Genomic DNA, 13,172 nt, shown 5'->3' with positions numbered 1-13,172 from the left:
AAACATGCCAAGTGGGTTCTTTAGAGTGCTGCTGTAGAAGAACCACCTCTGGTTTCCTAAAGGACTTTTCTTTAAAGGCATCATTTCACAGACCGGAGGTGTTTTTTTCTGTGGCATCACTCCGACGAGGCCTTTTGACTCTTTTATTTTTGAGAGTATCTTCCCGGGCTCTCAGACTCTCCTGATTTTTTGTTACGTTGATTAAAGCCAGAAGCGTATAAACTTGCCGTCATCGTTTCAGAGGTTTAACATCCTCGTAAATAGTCTTCCTTATTCATATCGGTTCTCTTTCCATCTTTCACTTCACTACATCTGCATCCCTGCCTCTTTTTCCATTGGCCCACTTCTCTGTTGCATTCTCCTTCTTTTTTGTTTCATATTTTCTCTCTCTCTCTTTGTCTCAGGCTGGAGGACTTTGAGTCAGTATCAGAGGAGAAAGCTCTGATGGTGGTCAAAAGGGATCCTCTCTTCTTCAGACCTCCACCCCCCTGCCAGCCGACAGTCAACAGGACCAAGTGCATGAAGTTAGTAAAGTAACAGTATTTATTATTTGTGAGCTGGTTTGAAGAAGTTGGGTTCCATGTTTCTCTGGCCATCACATGTATTTGTTTAATTGCATCACCAGCACAGGATGGGAGTTAATGGAACAAGATATTTCCCCAGTATTTTTGACCATTTCTATCGGTCCAGTCATCATGAAATTTTAACACATGGAGCGTTTGATTGTCAAAAAATGAAAAACAATAAAAATTGAGATATAAAGTTTTGTCTCAAGAGCGACGGTTTGCAGTTATTGTAATCAGCAGTCTTGAGGAAGCTATTCCAAAAAAACATTCACCCTTACACCTTGCCTTTACACTGGCTGCTGAACCAGAACCATTTACTCACCTTAATCACAGCAATACAGGCTGAACTGGTTAACTTGAATGCAAAACGCCGTCAAGGTTAGAATAAAAAACGATAAAATGCACCCAAATCTGTTGTTCAGCATAAAGAGAAACAAAAATTCAATGTAACACAAGGAAGATTTGACATTTCACATATATATACACCGATCAGGCATAACATTATGACCACCTCCTTGTTTCTACGCTCATTGTCCATTTTATCAGCTCCACTTACTATATAGGTGCACTTTGTAGTTCTACAGTTACAGACTGTAGTCCATCTGTTTCTCTGATACTTTGTTAGCCCCCTTTTACCCTGTTCTTCAGTGGACTATTCTCAGTCCAGCAGTGACACTGAGGTGTTTAAAAACTCCAGCAGCACTGCTGTGTCTGATCCACTCAGTCCAGTGCAACACACACTAACATACCACCACCACGTCAGTGTTACTGCAGTGCTGAGAATGATCCACCACCCAAATAGTACCTGCTCTGTGAGGGTCCATGGGGGTCCTGACCACTGAAGAACAGGGTAAAAGGGGGCTAACAAAGTATGCAGAGAAACAGATGGACTACAGTCTGTAACTGTAGAACTACAAAGTGCACCTATATAGTAAGTGGAGCTGATAAAATGGACAATGCGTGTAGAAACAAGGAGGTGGTCATAATGTTATGCCTGATCGGTGTAAAACTGACTAAAGTTTAACAAAAACTAAAACCAATTAAAATTGTCTCTAACACTATTGAAGTTATTTGTTTGTTTGTTTGTTTTTTTACTCCATTATCATCAACGTTGGTATCAGTGGCATTTAAACCATAAAAGCAGGGAGCTGGTTCGAAGCAGCTTCATGACTATTTCATACTTAATGTTTATCTATAGCTAACAGGACACCAACCTGACAAAGACACAGAGTTCACTCACTACAGTGGACGATTGGTAGAGGCTTGCAGACTTCTTGGTGGTGCAAGCCTGTAAAATGCTCAGGGCTCCTGGTTAATATAATGAATTATATTGTGTCATTGCTATAATATGACATAAAATATGTATAAAACAGCTGAAATATATCCATGTACTATCAGTGTAAGATCATACATGGATGCTCAAAGTTCTGCCCATATGGTCTCCAGTTCTTCTGCCTGAACTTCCTCCATGTCTTGGAACATTTGGTCGCTGTAGGGATTCTTCTTATTAAACTGATAAACTTTTATGAGCTTTGCTTTCAAGTACGAATGGAGCAGAGGATGTTTCGAACGTGTTTTATTGTGCTCATGTGTGTTCCATGAGCTTTGTAGTCACGTAAAGATTGTTTGTACCCAGAAGAATCGAAATGGTATTTTGGGGATTTCAAAAATAGTATGAACTGCACTGCGAAATAAAGGACTTGACCCGTCTTTCTCATGGAAAGAGCAGGCCAAGGAACAGCTAAGCAGCCAGTATTCTCATAACTTGTAAGGAGGCTCAGGGGAACTGTGATTTTTATGGTTCACCTAGTGTAGATCAGAATACTCCCAAATGAATGCAGACGTTCTGCCCTAACATGGTTTTGTTTCAAATCCAGTTTACTAGAGCACAAAGCCAAAACAACGAAACTGGTCACAGACTGTGTTGTGTGTTCAATCAATCAATCAATCAACCATTATTTTACCTCAGAGAACATTGAGGGTGACCCTTGTTTAGAATGTGTCCGAGTTGATACAGGAGAAGGGATTGATAATGTGTAAGAACATATCAAATAATAAAAATAAATTTAATGAAAAATGACTTAAATCAGGTAAGTATAAAAAAATGAAACGTTAATAATAAAAATACGTAAAAATACAGTAGAAAATATAAAACAGTAATTAAAAATGTAAAAGTTAATAAAGTCTAATCAAAATAAAATAAAAGGAGGATAAGATCAAAAAGTAAAAAAATAATTAAAATAATAATATAATAATACAATAATCATAATTAAGATAAGAATATGAATAATAATAAATAATGAAATATTAAAATAATGAAAATACGACAATAATGGTAAAAAATCAGGTAAAACAGTGTCAGGCAGAGTGGAGGTGGTTAGAGAGTAAGAGTTTAAAATGACCGAGTGACCCAGCGAGCTGAGCTGTAGTGTTTCCTGTAGTGAGTTCCAGCTCGTTGGTGCTGTAACTAAAAACAGATTTTCCCAGTTCAGTAAAAACTGTAATTGAAAACTCTTTATTAAAACTTAATCTTCATTCATATATTGAAGAACGACGAGTAATCTGATTGGCCCTCTTCTGTTCTTTGTGTGCAGGATGGCCAGTGAGCTGAGGGGCTGGGTTCACCGCCACGAGACCGAGCGGACCAAGAGCTGGCGCACCAGCACCACCACCACCACCAGCACCAGCAATCCCAGAAGCAGAACCATCCCGGTACGTGTCCTCAGTGGCTGTCGCATAAACATTCACTTACTGCCCCTCTTTCCCATAGGAGAGCATGAACCTCAGACGCCTCTATGTCTATAGCTGTGGGCTACACGATATTTTATCCAGAGTGACCTCAACCTCCACAAGGGGCTTTTTATATCTCAACTGATTTTGCCTTTAGTGGCATAAAGTTATTAATTTACTCTAACGTCACATTTGAATGGTTGTAGTGGTGTTCAATGAGTATTTGACGGCATTTTCAGACATAATCATTGAACAGTTATTATAAGCCTACATTGCTAATGCCCCTTATGATTTTCTTATTTTGAGGCAAACGTTTTGGTGCAAATTAAAACTTTTCCATAGTTACCATAGTTACTGGCATGGCTGTATTTATCATCATTCAGTTAAGGCTACCTACATGCTGACTAACTAGGCTAACTTGGCTAGGCTAAGATTAAAGACACGATCAATACGGTGACGGTGCTGTGGTACCTTGTCATGGGAAAGTTTTGGACAGTAATGTTCACATCATTTTTATATATTTTATATATTCTTAAATCCAAATCAAGGCTTAAGTGTTCAGTTGTGAAGTATAATTTTTTATATGTATATATATATATATATATATATATATATATATATAATATATATATAATATAATATCTGAATCTGAGTTGATTTGTCAGTCAGTAAAGGGCAGGTCCAAGTTAAACTGTGAGTTCTTATCTCTGGTTTTGGATTCTGTCATTTGTTTGTCAATAACAAGTTCATAGGCATAAATAATAACATAAATAACACCAGAATGTTTGCATGCATGTGTTTACTGACCTTTTCAATACGTATTCTGTTAGTAAACAGTTGTGATTGTTTTGTTGTGATATTTCCCCATTTTTTCATGGACATTTGTTCTCTACATTATCTACCCATCATATTATTAGGAGTTGTACAGATGAGTAGACATAGAAGTGAGTAGGTGCTTGTGAACCACAGATAAGTTACGTTGAAGAGAGGCCAGGACCCACAAGGGTTCATCTCAGTACCTTTAGTCAGGGAATGTAACTGAACCATAATCCACTGAAATGATATGTTCTAAGCTGTACTGACTCCACACACCCCGTCTCGTCTCCAGGCTTTTATTTTACTGTTCTGTTTTAAAACATTCGGTTATGAAAAGGTACAAATACACTACATCGCCAAAAGTATTCGCTCATCTACCTTCACACGAATATGAACTTGAGTGACATCCCATTCTTAATCCATAGGGTTTAATATGTTGTCGGCCCACCCTTTGCAGCTATAACAGCTTCAACTCTTCTGGAAAGGCTTTCCACAAGGATTAGGAGTGTTTATGGGAATTTTTGACCATTTTCCAGAAGCATATTTGTGAGGTCAGACGCTGATGTTGGACGAGAAGGCCTGGCTCGCAGTCTCCACTCTAATTCATCCCAAAGGTGTTCTGTCGGGTTGAGGTCAGGACTCTGTGCAGGCCGGTCAAGTTCTTCCACACCAAACTCGCTCAGCCATGTCTTTATGGACCTTGCTTCGTGCACTGGGGCGCAGTCATGCTGGAACAGGAAGGGGCCGTCCCCAAACTGTTCCCACAAAGTTGGGAGCATGAAATTGTCCAAAATCTCTGGTGCTGAAGCATTAAGAGTTCCTTTCACTGGAACTGAGGGGCCGAGCCCACCTCCTGAAAAACAACCCCACACCATGATCCCCCCTCCACCAAACTTTACACTTGGCACAGTGCAGTCAGACAGGTACCGTCTCCTGGCAACCGCCAAGCCCAGACTCGTCCATCGGATTGCCAGACGGAGAAGCGTGATTGGTCACTCCAGAGAACACGTCTCCACTGCTCTAGAGTCCAGTGGCGGCGCTTTACACCACTGCATTCGACGCTTTGCATTGCGCTTGGTGATGTAAGGCTTGGATGCAGCTGCTCGGCCATGGAAACCCATTCCATGAAGCTCTCTATGCTGTTCTTGAGCTGATCTGAAGGCCACATGAAGTTTGGAGGTCAGTAGCGATTGACTCTGCAGAAAGTTGGCGACCTCTGCGCACTATGCGCCTCAGCATCCGCTGACCCCGCTCTGTCATTTTACGTGGCCGACCACTTCGTGGCTGAGTTGCTGTCGTTCACAATCGCTTCCACTTTGTTATAACACCACTAACAGCTGACTGTGGAATATTTAGTAGTGATGAAATTTCACGACTGGACTTGCTGCACCGGTGGCATCCTATCACGATACCACGCTGGAACTCACTGAGCTCCTGAGAGCGACCCGTTCTTTCACTAATGTTTGTAGAAGCAGTCTGCAGGCCTAGGTGCTTGGTTTTATACACCTGTGGCCACGGAAGTGATTGGAATTCTGGATTCAGTGATTTGGATGGGTGAATGAACACTTTTGGCATTATAGTGTAAATACTTTTCACCTGGAAAAGCTTAAGGTTTCCAGTTGGACCTTAAAACCGCTGTTGTACCTTTTGAGGGAACATTTACATTGTTTGTGCCTTGATGAAGGAGAAATGTACCGGCACAGAACCTTTATTTCTGACAGTGTACAGGAAAATATCAGCCGGTGTGTTGGAGAGACCACCACAGCGTATCTCTGACCCAGATACAGAGCTGAGAGGCTCCATGGTTTAACGTTGTTTGTGTTCTTTAAGTAGATCTCAGATTTACTTACAGATGAAATCTGTCCTTCTCTTCTGTCTCTGCGCTCAGTCTTCACCGGCTTAATGCAGCAGCCCTGGGGAAGACAATAGCTTTTCTCTCAGCAGCCAGACACCATTCATTCATTCATTCACTCATTCATTCATTCATTCATTCACTCACTCACTCATTCATTCATTCATTCACTCACTCACTCATTCATTCATTCACTCACTCACTCACTCATTCATTCATTCATTCATTCATTCATTCATCACTCATTCATTCATTCACTCATTCACTCATTCATTCTTTGTTCTTTCTTTCTTTCTTTCTTTTCTTTCTTTCCTACTCTCTTTCTTTCTTTTTCTTTCTTTCTTTCTTTCTTTCTTCTTTCTTTCTTTCCTACTCTTTTTTCTTTTTCTTTCTTTCTTTCCTACTTTCTTTCTTTCATTCCTTCCTTCCTCCCACCTCTTTCTTTCTTTCTTTCCTACTCTTTCTTTCTTTCTTTCTTTCTTCCCACTCTTTTTTCTTTTTCTTTCTTTCTTTCCTACTTTCTTTCTTTCATTCCTTCCTTCCTCCCACCACTTTCTTTCTTACTTCCTTTCTTTCTTTCTTTCTTTCTTTCTTTCTTCCCCCTCTTTCTTTCTTTGTTTTTCATTCTTTTCTTCCCACTCTTTCTTTCATTTATCTTTCATTCATTCTTTGTTTTTTCTTTCATTCATGCTGACTTACTCTTTCTCTTTTAATTTGCTTGGTCTGTATTTTTTTTCTTTTTCGCTCATTCTGTTTTCTTTCTTACTCTCTCTTTCTTTCATGTTTGTTTGCTCATCACTTTCTTACTCACTGTTTTTTTCTCTCCTTCTCTTATTTTTTCTTCTTTTCACTCTTTCCTTCCTTCTTTCTTAATCTTATTTCTTTCCTATTTGCTTGCTCTTTTTTCATTTTCTGCCTTACTTCCTCTCTTTCTTTCTTTTTCTTTTGTCATGTCTCTTCTTTTCACTCTTTACATTCCTTCAGGTTTCTTTCTTTTTCTTTTTTCTTTCTTGCATGTTTACTGTCTCTTTCTTGTTTGCTTGCTCATTTTCTTTCCTTCTTTTTCTCTGACTTTTCATTCCTTTGCTCATTTCTCTTTTCCGCCTCCATCTCTAAGCGTATCCTGATAACCCTGTGGGGAGATGATAGTAGTGTGTAATCAGCCTCAGTAATGCACTGCTTCATTACTGTTACAGCACTGAAAGCTCTGTCTGTGTTCATAGTTCATCCAGGTTCATTCATCACTCTGTAAGCCTACACGAGGCCAGATATGTGACAGGATTAAAAGATCCTTATCCTAGATCAGCCTCGCTGGTTCAAAATGAATTGAGATAAAGCGATTGGGCCGTCTACTCCCGTCTGCTCTGTGTAAAATACGACTCGCGCACTGCAGGCTGTTTTATGGACTTGCGCGAAGCTGCAGAGGAGCTGTAAAAAAAAATCTAGAAGTGGATGTATTTGACAGCCGGGGGAAAAAGAAAGCTGGCTCAGTGCTCCTCTTGTGGTCCGAGCCAGCTGGGTCTGGTGTCGAACAGCACAAATGCCTGCGGGGCAGGCTTGAGCGAAGCCTTGGACTTGTTTACTCAAGTCTTTTATCACTTGCTTTAATCAGATGCGATTCTGCTTCAGAGAGAGAGAAAGGATTAAATAGATAATTGAGTGCAAGATGTTAACTCTTTAAAAGTGATGCCTAAATAGCAGTGCTGTGTAGTGTTGTGCTTAAATCCGCTATGTGACGAGAGCTTAGCCATTAACATGCAACCCCTTTTATCACTGCAGGCCTGTACAGTGTCAGTCTATTTTAAGTCTACTTAAACATGAACTTGCCTCTTGCTGTTTTATGTAACCATTCTTACACAAATACACATGCAGGCATAACATTACGACCACCTCCTTGTTTCTACGCTCATTGTCCATTTTATCAGCTCCACTTACTGTATAGGTGCACTTTGTAGTTCTACAGTTTCTCTGATACTTTGTTAGCCCCCTTTTACCCTGTTCTTCAGTGGTCAGGACCCCCATGGACCCTCACAGAGCAGGTACTATTTGGGTGGTGGATCATTCTCAGCACTGCAGTAACACTGACGTGGTGGTGGTGTGTTAGTGTGTGTTGTGCTGGTCCGAGTGGATCAGAAACAGCAGTGCTGCTGAAGTTTTTAAACACCTCAGTGTCACTGCTGGACTGAGAATAGTCCACCAAGCAAAAATATCCAGCCAACAGCGTCCTGTGGGCAGCTTCCTGTGACCACTTATGAAGGACCAGACGATGACCAACACAAACTGTGCAGCAGCAGATGAGCTATCGTCTCTGACTTTACATCTACAAGGTGGACTGACAAGGTAGGAGTGTCTAATAGAGTGGACAGTGAGTGGACACAGTGTTTAAAAACTCCAGCAGCACTGCTGTGTCTGATCCACTCGTACCAACACAACACACACTAACACACCACCACCACATCAGTGTTACTGCAGTGCTGAGAAAGACCCACCACCCAAATAGTACCTGCTCTGTGAGGGTCCATGGGGGTCCTGACCACTGGAGAACAGGGTAAAAGGGGGCTAACAAAGTATGCAGAGAAACAGATGGACTACAGTCTGTAACTGTAGAACTACAAAGTGCACCTATATAGTAAGTGGAGCTGATAAAATGGACAATGAGCGTAGAAACGAGGAGGTGGTCATAATGTTATGCCTGATCGATGTATATCATCTATTCCACTTGACCAAGAACCTGTAATTCCATGGCTAGTGGCTAGTGTCCATCTTTAGTAGAATACCACTGATCTCTTATTATTAATTCCACAGGCGTAAAGAACTGAATTGCGAATGTCAATCAATCAACCTTTATTTAAACTCTGAATACATTGAGGGAGACCCTCTTTTACAGTGTAGCTGAGCAATACAGAAATCAGGGGTTGAGCAGCTGGGTAGTAAAAATAAATGTAATAAAATAATAGTAAATATGTAATAATATGAAGGTTCCAATAAACCGTTAAATCAATACCCCATTAAAATTACAATAGAGTAACTTAGCAAGCAACAGATCAGACAAGCATAAAATAAATAAAAAATTCAATGAAATAAAAGAAATAGAAGATGCAAGACAATAAATTCACAATAATAAAATGAATAAAAAGTAAAATAAATAAAAAGAATACTAATAGAAGAAACAAAAAGAATAAAAATAATCATAAAAAGTAAAGAAGTAACAAGTAAAACAGTAGCCAAGACATAGCTATAGCATGTCATACCAACTCAACCATCTGAGGCCACTTAGCTTAGCCTGATGCCTTCTTCTCTGAAGCCATTTAGCCTGAGGCTGTCTGAAATGGTCTGTTTTGCCTGATGAACGAGAGCTGAGACATCATTTTACACATGGTTTTACCAAGACCTGTTTTGTCTGATGTCTGAAACCTGGCAATAGATGCCTTTTTGAAGGCATGATATCTGCCTGCGGTATGAATCACATTCAACCAGTGCAGCTCAACAGCTGCGCAGATCTCATTTCTGTTGGGTACGATAAATATGGCATTAATGTAGCATATCAGTTTACCCAGCATGGTTAAAAGTTCAATTATGCTAGTATCTTGCTATGATTTCCTTAAAATTAATCAATAAATGAGTTAATAATTTTTAAACCCGTGGTAAATGAGGTTTTACCATCGCTGGAGGCCGCTACTGCTGTAACTCTGTTAATCTTCACTGGACACAGGCCTAGGTATGAGCCAGTACTCACTGTAATTGTAATATCTCTAATCTTTAGACCTCACTAGTGCAAATAACCCAGTCATTTGCCTGCAGAGAGTTGTAAATAGACTAGTGTGTTGACAGACAGGTGTTTCCCAGAACCTGAAAGCTGTAATTTGAACCCATTCATTAAAGTGACCCATTAGGGAACCATGCTAGTCCCAGGGACCAAATCAAAATAAATGCTTTAAGGTGGTCATTATCAGCCTAAAACAGCCTGACAGGAGCCCAAGGACGCACCCATTGCCTCATGGCACACCTATTCATGCTCTCATCCGTTCTCTTTGATTATGAACAGTATTAATTAGCAGCTGTTCCTTCATCCTGCTCTTTTTTTCTTTCTTTGTTCTCAGAAAACGGGCAGCAAGAAAGTGGAGGTGGCGCAGATTGCGACTGTCCAGTATTCGGACTCTAATGAAAAGTAAGTGTTGCTCATCAAGCATTGGAGTTCTTCACATTCAAGTTAATCAGTATTCTGTTTCAGGTGGAGTTCAGTCAGAAATGCCTGTTTGGTTAACAATGAATGGAAAGTGCCGAGCACCACTTAGCATGATGTCATTTGGTAGCTATCATCCTTTATGAATTTTTAGCAATATTTGGATTTTGGTTGACTTTCTTTAAGCCTTTTTAATCGTTTAATGGTCCTTAATAACTCAAGCCAAAGTAGAGTCTTTGTGCATATATCCAACTAGACTCTAGTAGCAAACGGCTTACAAAATACTTAGATTTTAATTCTTTGATTTAATTCTTTGATGTTTGGATCACTGTCGTTTTGGTGAATGGCATTTGTAAGCATCCACATAGACTTTATGATCAAGTCATGTATGCTACAAGTTAAAATGTTTTTTATTTATTTATTTATGTGGACAAATATTTTACAGATAAGTCTGTTTCACCACAACCAATGCATGTTTACTGACACCTAGTTTAACCAATCTAGTTTTTCCAAACTATATTGGTTGTGTTCAGTGACGGTCTCTATCATATTATACTGGAAAAGCCTTAATGAACTGTGTCCAACAGAGCATACTGTGTACTGTATACTGCATACTACACTTTTATACACTGCATTCTCATGTTTCGTGTGACATCACACAGTATAGGCGCCACCATTTTGAGGACCGAATCAGGGAGTGACTGCGCTGCACGATGCCTTCAATTTGCTGTGCTTTGTGAATGATTCACCCGCAAGATGCGACAGAAGCTGAGAGACGAGAGACACACAGACCTTTAATTCAGTGTTTTCACTCCAGGCTTGGAGCCGCTGCACTGTACAGTTTAGTGTTTCTCTGCTGTTCACCTCGTTCAGCTCAAGAAGGGATTAATTAGATAATAATATCAGGTATTTTAACCAGGAAATCACAGGTATGCAGTGCAGGGGTTTCAGGACTGGAGCTGAACTCTGAACTAACTGCTCTAGCAAACTTACAGAATCACGTCTGTTGAAACACGACGTCGTTTTCCGACCCACGACATTCAGTCTGATATTTAACGATTATGATTCTCCATTCAAACGTCATTTAAATCTCCAGGAACAGAGAGTAAAGTTATACCGGCTGTCTGCAGCTCCGTTAGGGGGGCGACTGTTCATCTCTCGGCTGATAACATCAGCTAAAGTTCTCTAAAGGCCAGCATTGATCACATCTGTGTTAATTAGCTGATGTCGTTCCTCCTATGATCAGAGTGTTTCTCCTCTTTATGAACACCATGAGATCCTTTACCCACCCTGACGTGAAGAGCTGGTGGGCTTCTGTGCTTTTAAATGCTTTGAGAGACTCTCCAGAATAAAAGACATTCTGGTGCCTTTAAGGCGGAACAGGAAAATACGAACAAGAAGCTGGCGAATAACTGACTTCAGCTTCATATTACTGAAGAATTAGGGGTGGGTGATAATAAATTAAGGCGACCCTCGAAAACAAGGGTAGGGGTGAAAATAAGAAATGAACTTGCAGCAAGTGAAGGACGCCGGGTGGCTAGTTCAAGCAAATAGGTAGGGTTTAAATGGCCGAGCACCTGGGGACTTTTACATTATGAATATTTTAAGTATTCATGTAATATTTCAAGTTCAGGTTATAGCACGACATTAATTAAAAATGAAATAAAACCATTTTTTTCTCTGGCCCACAGATTTGATGAGATTTTTTAACGTGGATTTTACTGGTTGTGTTCGAGATTGCAGAATGAAGTGAGAGCTTGATTTACCAACACTGGCCAGTATTTCCAACAGAACATGCATTTAATTATTCATTTCTATATTTTTTTAGACAGACTGAAGCACGGCTCGGCTTAAGAAGCCCTGCCCTGCTCGTGTTTCAAGCTGAGCGTGGATGTAATGTTGCTATTTTTACACCTTCTTTCGTGCTTGCGTTATTTTTTTGGCCGATCTCACCACTTTCCCTCAGAGTAAATCATGTTTTCGGGTTTGGCCGTCGTTCCTCTGGCTTCGGCCCAGGACTGTGCCAAATTAGGCATGACTGCGTCGTTCCACTGTCAACACACCGACAGCAGGGGAAAAAACACATTTACACAGGCAGGAAAATGTTTCACTGTACAATAAATTGATCTGAAGGTGACCATGCTTTTGTATAAGTTGCTAGGCAGTCGATTCATTCTGAAGGGTTTTGTTTCGTGTTTTGATTGTGATCAAATGTGAACGAAATACCTTAGCGTGTGTTGACTAGAGCTGAAAGTGAAAAACTGTATGACAGCATTAATATTTCTGTTGTTCTGGCAGTTCTAACACAAAACCTCTCTGTGGGATCAAGCGGAGAGGTTGTTAGTGAAAATCTTTCATTTCTTACACAAACTGCTCAGGGCTTTTCATCTGTGCCGCTATATCGGTCATATCTAGTACATTTCCATGCAAATCATGAGCAAGTTTGTAGACTTTGTGTTGTATCATGGTGAAACCTCACTTGATTTTGCTGAAAAGCCATTTCTCGTTAGTATAGGATGCACAAACATCAGCAGCCAAGATCAAAATCTGCCAGTTTTTACTCCAAAGCATGGAATCGGTCATTTTTTTTTTAATTTTTCTTCCGTTTTGGCTGTTCTGTGCTGTGCTTTTATTCTGTATATAACACATCAGGTACTGACACTACATTCAAATACTCCTGCTTCATCAAGACAGTAGCATATTATGCCAACAGCATAGTTGGTTACGTAGCCAGTTGCTTTCAGTGTAATATTTTATTTGGTTTTATGTTCTGATTCTGAAATAGCTGGACTGATTTCTTGTTTAAGAGTAAAAATGCCAGGTAAGATGCTTTAAAGAGCAAATAATGTTGTTTATATTGTATCTTTGGCTAATAGAAAGTACTGGAAATATGCTAGTGCAGTGGTTTTCAACCTGTGGTGGTACGTGGGGACTATGGGGACGTTTGCAATAATTTATTAATTTAATCATTCATTTATTTATTTAATCACAAAACTTTATTACAATATATAGACATTTAACAAAA

General features: G+C 39.9%; 1 protein-coding gene across 1 annotated transcript in view; it reads left to right on the top strand.

Annotated features, from left to right (window-relative positions):
- atf6 (activating transcription factor 6) overlaps positions 1 to 13,172 on the top strand; it is a 105,828-nt gene that overhangs the window by 63,969 nt on the left and 28,687 nt on the right. Inside the window, exons 11-13 of the mRNA XM_036581250.1 lie at positions 405 to 524; positions 3,161 to 3,278; positions 10,065 to 10,132. Coding sequence (XP_036437143.1) covers positions 405 to 524; positions 3,161 to 3,278; positions 10,065 to 10,132 — 306 coding nt within the window. The remainder of the gene's footprint in view (positions 1 to 404; positions 525 to 3,160; positions 3,279 to 10,064; positions 10,133 to 13,172) is intronic.

The sequence above is a fragment of the Colossoma macropomum genome, unplaced genomic scaffold, assembly GCF_904425465.1.
Source record: "Colossoma macropomum unplaced genomic scaffold, Colossoma_macropomum, whole genome shotgun sequence".
Classification (NCBI taxonomy): Eukaryota; Metazoa; Chordata; class Actinopteri; order Characiformes; family Serrasalmidae; genus Colossoma; species Colossoma macropomum.
Note: the sequence above shows the minus strand (reverse complement) of the source record. Positions and strands in the feature narration are given on the sequence as shown.